Here is a 10286-nt window from a genome sequence, read left to right as displayed (position 1 = left end):
ACACACACACACACACACACACACACACACACACACACACACACACTCACACACAATCTACACACACACATATATAATCTACACAATACATAAAGATACAAGTAAAATCATTTAATTTTATATATTTATTGCATCTTACTCCAGAAATGACTGACAGGTATTAGACAGGTTGTGTAAGTTGTAATTGTTGCTCTTTCTGCCTATCAGTGATGGGAGGAGGCAGGACATTAATTTCTTGATGACTGTGTAGACTAAATATATAGATAAAATTTTAAGAGGTTTCAGACTGAGTTGACCTATCCTTTTTGACTTTTGTCTTTAATCTTTGGATCTCTCTTCCTTTCAAATCAAAACGCCAGCTTTCCTTTTACTGGTTGAAAGGTTGCATCCCCTTCTAGCTTCTAGAGGACTGGTTTCCCTAGGTTCATAATCATCCTTTTCTGAGTGTCTGCTTTTCTGTGTACAGCTGTTTACAACACACACATCTTTTTTCAGCCAGAGATATAAAAGTATTGTGAAGGTGTGGTGGCGCACACCTGTCATCCCAGCACTTGGAGAGGCAGAGGCAGAGGCAGGTGGATCTCTGTGAATTCAAGGCCAGCCTGGTCTACAAAGCAAGTCCAGAACAGCCAAGACTATACAGAGAAACTCTGTCCCCCCAGAACAAACAAACAAACAAACAAACAAACAAAAATATTGTGGAGACTCTTGTTTTATGTAGAAAAGTAAAGAGAAAAATAGGTATATATATATATATTTTTTCCTTTAGGATTTTTTTTTTTTTTTTTTGGAGGTGGGTAATGGGTCTTGGAATGAGAATGTTACAAAAATTTGTAAGTTAGATTAAGGTCAAAGAAATCAAACTCATGGTTGGTTAAAATACTCAGCAGAGTAAGTATTTTAAAATATCTTTTCACAACTTCCCCACAGCCTGCAATGAGATGGAGCAGGAACAGTTGTCCATATTATTATCTCTAGATTAGAAAACTAAAGCAAAGAAAGGAAATCCAAGTTTTCTGAGCTCAATGACTAGCGGTGGAAGAGTCAGGGTAAATGGTAGAATTGCTTAATCCTGAAAATTCCAAGTCAGAAGAGAACATGGCAATGGCATGTTTGGGTATCACTGAGACTCCATTGCGGCTGCCTTTGACATTTCTTCTTAATTGAATGCTTCCTTGTTACTCTTTGAAAAAATGTAAGTGCACAACAGATTATTTTCTTGTTCAAAGGCTCAGAAAAGAAGGGACAAGGGTGAAGGTGTCATTTAGATCATTATCCTGACATCAAAAATTATGTATACAGGCTTGGCATTTCAATATAATTTAAAATACGAAACAAAGTGATGACGAAGAAAAATATGGGTCCCCATGACAACTGAAAGCCAGTGTAGGCTCCAGATTGACATCTGTTGTAAAGCTTGAGAAAAGATGGTGTGAGTCACTAAAGGGCCATATGTAAGTAAGGCGCCAACCACTCCTCACTGCTTTCCTTTGAGCTTTTGAGGTACCGACGCTTAATAACCAAGAAAGATGACAATAAAAAGGGAAAGGGAAGAATACTCCAGCCCAGTGGTGACTGGTAGAGTAATTGTGGGCATGGTCCCAGGATGATAGCAGCTTCTATTTAATCAATGTTGACAAGGCTGGGGAGAGCAGGGCAGGTCCCAAGAGGTAATGTTTTACTCGGAAATCCACTCAACCTAATTTCAGTAATGTAGGGCTGTGGAGGGAGCTGGAGAAGAGCCAAGAATCAGGGCCATTAGAGCTCCATGTGGGCGACGACAGCTGGGAACACTGCCATCCCTCCAGCAATACTGCAACCAGGCTGCCTGGCTGGGCACGCAGGCAGCCGCCACTGCATATGCTCCTGGTGTTTGCTCATCAACAGAAGGAAGGCACCGGCATGTTATTCTTGCCCTTTCGAGGAACCGCATAAAACCCGTCAAAGGCAAGAACGGCTTCTAGACTCTCTTTTTCAGCCAGGATAGGAGAGTCAGGTGGACATACACCTTGAATGACAACAGTTCAATTGTTCACTCAAATCTCTTTTGTGATTTTGTCGTTCATGACTACTGTTATACTATGCAAATGGTACAGGAGTGTTTTACACATTTACTGTTCTTTTAGTGTGACCTTGATCACATTTTAAGAGCGCAGAGTTAGGGTTGTGGCTCGGTGGCGGAACACTTGCCTAGCATGTACAAGGCCCTGGGTTCACAAGCACTGAGAATGGTGTGGGGAGAGAATGGTAGTCATGGGTCACAATGTCGGAAACTATGACAGTCTTCTTCTTTGTTTTTTAATGTAGGACAATCTTTTTTTTAAATTTAATTTTATTTTTTTATCAGTTACATTTTATTAACTCTATCCCAGCCGTGTCCCGCTCCCTAATTCCTTCCCAATCCAACCTCCCTCATCTCCACCATGTCCCTTTCCAAGTCCACTGATAGGGGAGGACCTCCTCCCCATTCATCCGATCCTGTTTTATCAGGTATCTTCAGGACTGGCTGCAAAACCCTCCTCTGTGGCCTAACAGGACAATCTTTAAGAACATTCAACTTTGCAAATTCAAGAGAAGTGACTCAAGAGAAACCATGCTGAACTCTTAACCAAGCTAATCTTTTGTGTGCTATATTTTCTCCAATGAGCAAGACATAATTCTAGAAACTGGTAGTATATACCGCCCCAGAAGACAGACATTCTTCATTTGAGTTTCACTGTAATCACTGGTGTATTCCCAATTCATAGGACAGCATGTAGCTCACTTCCTTTATTAGATACATTAATGAATGGACAAACACTCATTTTTCTTCATTTTGAAGTGTCTTTCAGCTTTGAAGCATGAATAAATAGTATATGGCCTTATTTTCTATGATATTGACTTTCTCTTTTAAGTTAACACATAAATAAATGATAAAATTAAGAGGCTTCCTATAAGCATGATGATTTCTAAGAGGAGTTTGGGTTCAGAAAAGCACATTTTTCCAAAGGCTAAAATGCTAGAGAGGCAAGTTACAACTATTAAATATTAAAGTCATCTGTCTAAGTTATTCCAGCATTCTTTTTATAACTGGTTGGTACCCACATCACTTAGATTATGACAAGGAGAAAGTAGAATTTAACATTTTTCACTCTTGAAAATATGACCATGTTTGATTTGAAAGTTCTCTCAGTCTCATATGTTACAACACACAAACATATATTTTTTTCTTTAAACTCAAGCCACTAAAACACATCACCATTTTTCATAAGAGGATCAGATTTGAGGAGCTGATTTTGGTGTGATGAAGACCAACTTGGGGATACATCATCTAGCTACATGATACACTCCTCCACACATACACACATATACATGTGTATATTGTCAAAGAATTTCAGCTTGGCTGATGTAAAAATGAAGGTGAAAATTGGGTGACTTTCAAGTAACAGAAATTTACTTTTCAGTGTTTGGTAACTGGTGAATCTAAAATCAAGCTTAGAACTAACACGCTTTGTGAAGTGAGGGCCTGATGTCTTGACGCTCTAAATTCCCCCTGTGTCTTCACATGGTAGAAGGAACTAGCGAGTGCTCAGTGGTCCATTTTTTTAAGAACGCTCTGCCAAATCAGGAGTGCTCCAACCAGTGGTCTAGTCATTGGCTGAAGACTCTACTTCATAATGTCAGCACACAGGATCAAGATTTACATCTGCAAATTTGGGGGAATACAAGCATTCAGACCATAGTGCTATGATTTTTTTTCCTATGATAACTTGACCAAAATATTATCATTAGTATTATTTTTGTGTGTTTAATGTGAATAGCTAAATGGCTAAGAAGGCTCGTGCTCCATTCTTTTTTTTTAATTTAATAATTTTTGTTTTTGTTTTTTATATTAATCACAGGTTATTTACTTTGTGTCACAGTCATAGCCCCCTCCCTCATACCCTCCCAATCCCAACTTCCCTTGGGCATATCCTCCCGGCCCCTTTCCAAGTTCACTGATAGGGGAGGTCCTCCTCTCCTTCCATCTGACACTAACTTATCAGGTAACTTCAGGACTGGCTGCAATGTCCTGCTCTGTAGCCTAGCAAGGCTGCTCTTCCCTCAAGGCGGGGGGCAGGTCAAAGAGCCAGCCATTAAGTTCATGTCAGAAATAGTCCCTGTTCCCCTTTCTAGGGCACCCACTTGGATACTGAGCTGCCATGGGCTACATCCGAGCAGGGGTTCTAGGTTATATCCATACATTGTCCTTGGTTGGAGATACAGTCTAATAAAAGACCCTTGTGCCCAGATATATTTGGTCCTTGTGGAGCTCCTGTCCTCTCCATTCTTTAACCCATGGGATTTGTCCTTTACTTCCATATCCCATGTCAGAATCTCTCGCCAGCTCTGAGCCCTGTTGCCTCTGCTCCCATATTTGGTGTCACTTATCACGGGGAATGTGACTTCAGTCGGTTAGCTTCTTCAGCCTCTAAAGTAACAATTGTCACAGAGGAAGGGTGATGGTCCACATGAGGAATGCAGTTATTTATGCTAATTGGACTATGGTAATTGAAGTGACCAGCTGGCCTCAGCCATTCATGCCTTTCACATTCATCACCATGATCAAATTTTTTTTCTTAGAATACCAAAGATTACATATTAACTCATCTCTAGCATTTTCAAATTACATAATTAGCACCAGAATGTGCCAAGGCCTGCTTTCATATTACCAAATACTAATCAGGGTTCTTCCCACCATTTTGAGCCACTTTTAGCAAGTCCAACTTCTAGATTTTATTGGCACTGACACTCTAACTCTGAACTTGTGTCACAGTTCCCATTGAATCCATCTATCTTGATTGGGCTAAAGTGAGGGAGAGCAGAGGATGTGTTATCAAGCAGAAGGCTTGAACAGGTTCTATGGCAGGCTGAGATAAACTGCCACTTACAATCCCTAGGTACAACTTTATATAAATTCATCTTTTGTCTCAAATTCCCCAGAGGTGACCTAAGGTGATTAACACAGCTGCAGGATAGAAATGAAACAATAGAAATCTACTTAAAACTGTCCTGAGTATTGACAACAGCTTAAATGCATTAGTTTAAGCAAAATACCTTACACAGAGGGCCAGGACTGTCATAATTTACAGTTATTTCAGAAAATAACTGTGTGAAAATAACACAAAATTGTATATCTACAACTGAGCAGCCAATCTGATTTATTGTCTTGTAAGACTGGTTTATGGTTGGCATTACTGGGGATGAAACACGTTAATAACACAGAGAAGTGCTTTTCAGTGGGCAGGTTCAAATGGATCTACTCTAAATTATAAGGATTCTAGCATATTCTCTTCTGTCTGATGCTCAGATCCTCCACAGACTGCATTTAGTGTCTGTAAAAGTGGATCCTGTTAGAGTTGGTATAACCTACATCTCACTGTGTTTTTTTTTTTTTTTCCCCTTTGGTATGTAAGGTTTTCTTTAGCAATATTATGGGTTCTTCTTAGCTGCCCTCACCTTATAATTGTGAGAGACTGGTACTTTCCAGGTTTCTTCCTTCCAATCTTTATGTTTCTTTACCATAATTTCTTGGGCACCTATCAAAGCTTCACTGAGCCCTCTAGTTTGATACATTTTATTTTCATGAAGTAGTCCGCTCCTTATCTCAAACAAAAATGAGCTTTCATGCAAAATAAGATACACACAAAATTAATTTTATGTGTTCCTCTGAATTAAGTTCCGGTAGATGACTGATACTTCAATTGAACCTCATCAATTGTCATGTTCTAGTATTTACATTAAGGAGCCTTTTATTTAAAAAAATAAAAGATCTTCCTTTTATAGGGAACCAAAAGCTTCTAGACTCTGGCTACCATTTTTTTAATGCTCAAGCAGTAAGTTGGACATTCTCCTAACTTCTGCTGCTCACATTTGTTCCACTGATATAATACAGGTAGAAGGCCTGTGCTTTAGCCCCGGCTTCCAGGAAACCATACAATTTAAGGACCATCTTTTTCTGTACTTTGATTTCCTCATTTATGAAATGAAGATATTCATTCATTGTTTCACTCCACACTCATTGAGGGCTTTCCCTGTATTAAGTCTGTGCTGGACACCAGGGATTCAAGATGGAACAAGAGTAGATTCCACACACACACACACATACATACACACACACACACACACACACACACACACCTCAAGGTGTTTATATCTGAATTGTTATGTTAAAGGCCCTCTACATTGATCACACTCTGTAGCTGTAAATATTTTTGTTAAATTAAAGTAATGAACGATTTCAATTAGGATAGGATGTTTATTACTGTTTTCATATCTCCTCAACACGTAGGAGAATATTTGACACACTGAAAATGTATATCACATAAATTAAGTAAATATTAATATTTATATATTTACATACATGTGTAATATATATTTATAGACACATATAATTTGGAGTAACAAGGAAAAATTGTAGGTCTCAAAGCTCTCTTAATAGAGAACTGTCAGCAATGACTTTGTGTCATAACAAACAGCTTTGTATGAGTTTTTATCTTTGTCCTTGGCCCAGGCAAAGGATGGGCAGGAAAAAGTATTGGAATTGAAGAGGATTTAACCTGGTTCCACCTCAGCAAAGGACAGAGGCATGGCTGCTTTTCAGAATCACGGGCATCTTTGTCTTCTGTTTATTCTCGTAGAATTTCCTTCCTTTATATTCTGCAAGTACAAAGTCCTTCTCATTTCACATACAACCTCATTTCTCTTGAGTTTTGTAACTTCCCTCAAATCATATAGTTCCCAAGGTTTTATTTCAGTAGGAGAAATCCTATACCTGACCTTTCCATATGCTGTTGGGTCATTTGAATTTTGCTGTAAAATTGCTTCTTGGAGCCAACAAAGATAGTAAACCACTTTTGGTATACTTTTAATATCCAAAGGTTTGGGCAGGGCAGGACATCACATGAATCTTCTAAAAGAATCCTAGATTGCTACACAAGGATCTCAATGACTTAAGTCGGGAAGCTTTCTGGAAAATATGACACCAAAAGTCTGTATCCTAGGGGATACTGGCACATGCAATTTTATGGTGACAAGATTGAGTTTATTTTATCTAAAAACTTGGATTAAGACAATGTGCTTCAAAAGTTAATAGTTGTCCTTTGGTAAGCTGTACCCTTAACGGAGCTTTCTGAGTAACTACTGCATTGCAGAGGTAACTAAATTGTGAACTTGCAAAAGCAGTAAGAGTTTAAAACTTTGGGTATAATTGAGACATTCCTCAAAGCTACTTACATTATTGACCAGATGAGGATGGCTTCCTTATAGAAACCATGTATATCTTGAAAGACATTTTTTTCAATATATTTATGAAGAATGAATTCCAACGGTATGTTTGATAGTGGTAGTCTTACTTAGATGCAAATATTCAGCTTTGAGTGAACCCTAGTCTATATCTGAGTGACTTGAAACACACATACATTTTTATAACTCTTCTAATGGCCTGCTAAGTGGGGTCCATTTTGCTAAGCTCCACATCTTCTCCCTATACCAAACCATTCTATTTAATACTGTTATTTTAATCTGTTTAAAGAATATCTATTATACATTTTTTTTTTTTTTGCTTTAGTGTTTTCAAAGCCTACCCATTGCCTTTTAATTAAATACAAATCTGCCAGGCTACTAAGACCCTGCTGACTCCAGTTTATCTGTCTAAGGAAAACTGGCGGCTAGTAGGTATTAAGAGGAGGAAAGGTGATAGTACAAAGTACATTTTAAAGGGCGTAGGTATCTTTAATACCAGAAAGTGTGTAGAAAACAAATGTTAGCATAGCAGGCCTGGTGCTTTCGTCTTTAGGTTGGATTATAAAATTGACTCATGATTGGCACCTGTGAGCTAGGACTTTCAAGAGTTCTCACAACCCCTTATTTGATAAAGGTGATTCCCCAAGCCTAAAATCTTGTGTAAATAGGGTGCTTTAAGCAGAACGTCTGTTTTCATTCTGGGGGCCTGGTTTCTCTTCGTGCCAGCCAGTAGGTGCCTATGTGACCAGCTTCCAGTGCATACCTGAATTGTAGGCTTGAGTGAGCATCTCTAGCAGATGCTATCGTAGGTGTGGGCTCTCAGTTCATGGGTGGAAGGAATAAGCATATCCTAACTCCATAGGAAGAAGACTCATGGCCCTTGTGTCTGTTGCCCCACTGTCTCCCCATGCCGTCTCCCGACCTCTGCTCATTTTGTTTTGTGTCATTCCACTTTCATAAATTATAACCACGGATAGGGACATTTGCTGAGTCTACAAGTCCTATCTGAAAAATCACTGGACTTAGGGGTGTTGTGGGTATAGGGCATAAGATAAGTGGTTAGCTGTTACCAAGTAATTTTAGGGGAAATGAATTCTCTTTAGACAGGCTGGCATATTGGTAAAATGCCTTATAGCATATAACGAGTGGACTGCATTCTCTAGGGAAAGCTTTGGAGTTGGGGGAATTTACCTTCAGAAAGATATAAACCTACCTTATTCAGCAAAGCAATACTCGAGACCGGGTCTCTGTATTCCCTTGGGATGTACTCAGCTGCAAGAGAGTGTAAACCATCATAGCGCTTGACAGCGGTTGGTCATCTCCCTCCATGAGAAAGGTGAGGGAAAGGTGTTCAAGAGTGGTACACCTCGCAATGATAAATTTTCTTTCTGCTCCTCCATTTCTAGTGTACCCTTTGTATCTCTGTGGTCATAACGTAGGTGCTCAATTCCAGCTATTATGTGGTGCTCATTGTATTGGAGAGAGGAGGACACGAAAGACAAAATCCAATTCCACTCTCGCAAGGGAGATTCTCCTTCCTCCTAATGAAGCTGTCGCCCATTGCTCCAACAGGGGGTCAAAATTCGTGCATTGTACTTTCCAAACTGTTACTAGAAATAAATGATAAGATTTATTATCATTTGAAACGGATGCTCAATGAGCCGTGTGAATTATCTGCCTCAATCATTCTGACACTAAGCATCAGGAAAACAAGGTTATTGTGGACGCTTCGGTTGTGAGGCTAAAAGGTTGACAGTCACGGCTATGGGCTGCGGATGCTGTGCGGCAGGTGGAGGTGCCTATCCTGAAGCCTGAGTTCAATCCCAGGGGCCCACAGGGTGGGAGGAGAGAAGTGACTCCCTGTAAGTTAAGTTGTCCTCTGATCTAAACAACCCACCCGCACACATGCTAAAGAAATGTAGTGTCTGCTGCCTGGGCGGCCTCCTGGAACAGAAGCTCCTGGTATTGGTGTTACTGGAATATTAATCATGGCGTTATCATAATCCCTCATGCGGTGATTCGGGAAGAAGAAATACATTGTACCACTGAAGCGATTCATGAGACAAAAATACTAACCCTCCTCTCCCTCCTCCGTCTTGCTTTCTTTCTCAGACGCTGTAGATGAAGCCAAACCTAAGGAAAGTGCCCGACAGGATGAGGGTAAAGAAGACCCCGAGGCTGACCAAGAACATGCCTGAACTTTAAGAAATGGCTTTCCACGTTGCCCCCACCTGAACCCTGTCTCTCCTGCCCTTTCTCAGCTCCACTCTGAAGTTTCCTCTCCTGTCCTGCTCACGTGCGTGAGCCTGTCCTCTCCTACCTACAAGCCCCACCCCCTCTCTCTGTGGCAAACATTAAAAAGAAAAAAAAAGCAGGAAAGATCCCAAGTCCAACAGTGTGGCTTAAACATTTTGTTTCTTGGTGTTGTTATGGCGAGTTTTTGGTAATGATGATGCAGTCATCTTGGGAACTTCTTGCACTGTACCCCAGTTTTTTGATCTGGTGCGTGTGGCGCTGTGGGAGTCCACTTTCCTCTCTATTTCTCTCTGTTCCAAGTGTGTGTGTGTGCAATGTTCCGTTCTGAGGAGTCCAAAATATTAAGTGAATTCAAAACCATTTCTGTTTCCTCATTTTCAATGTGATGGAATGAACAAAAAGGATAAAAAAAAATTAAAAAAACCCGGTTTGTTTTAAAAATAAATAAATAAAGCAAATGTGCCAATTAGCGTAACTTGAGGCTGTAAGGCTCCTTTTTCAATCTGAATATTAAATAAATCATGAGAGTAATCAAGTTTGGTGTCTCTGTGTCTCTTTTCCACATCCTTCCGGTTGTTTTGTTTCGACACATTGGTCTCCTCCTCTTTTTCCTGAGCCCTTATGCTGCCATCAACAACCCTGGTGAGGGCAGCACAGGCTCTGGTCAGGACCAGTGGCTCCAATCCCGATGGGATAGTTGGGTACCACGATAGCATGCTCTGGGTACTGTGCCAAAGAACCACAATCGGTGTGACTGAAGCCAACAG

At 40.1% G+C, this 10286-nt stretch overlaps 1 protein-coding gene across 1 annotated transcript in view; it reads left to right on the top strand.

Moving 5' to 3' along the window:
* Positions 1–10054, top strand: part of Gap43 (growth associated protein 43) — a 96903-nt gene extending 86849 nt beyond the window's left edge. Inside the window, exon 3 of the mRNA XM_055625062.1 lies at positions 9376–10054. Coding sequence (XP_055481037.1) covers positions 9376–9461 — 86 coding nt within the window. The 3' untranslated portion in view covers positions 9462–10054. The remainder of the gene's footprint in view (positions 1–9375) is intronic.
* The last annotated feature ends 232 nt before the right edge of the window (positions 10055–10286 follow it).

Source organism: Psammomys obesus, unplaced genomic scaffold (genome assembly GCF_907164565.1).
Source record: "Psammomys obesus unplaced genomic scaffold, mPsaObe1.curated_primary_1811, whole genome shotgun sequence".
NCBI lineage: Eukaryota > Metazoa > Chordata > Mammalia > Rodentia > Muridae > Psammomys > Psammomys obesus.
Note: the sequence above shows the minus strand (reverse complement) of the source record. Positions and strands in the feature narration are given on the sequence as shown.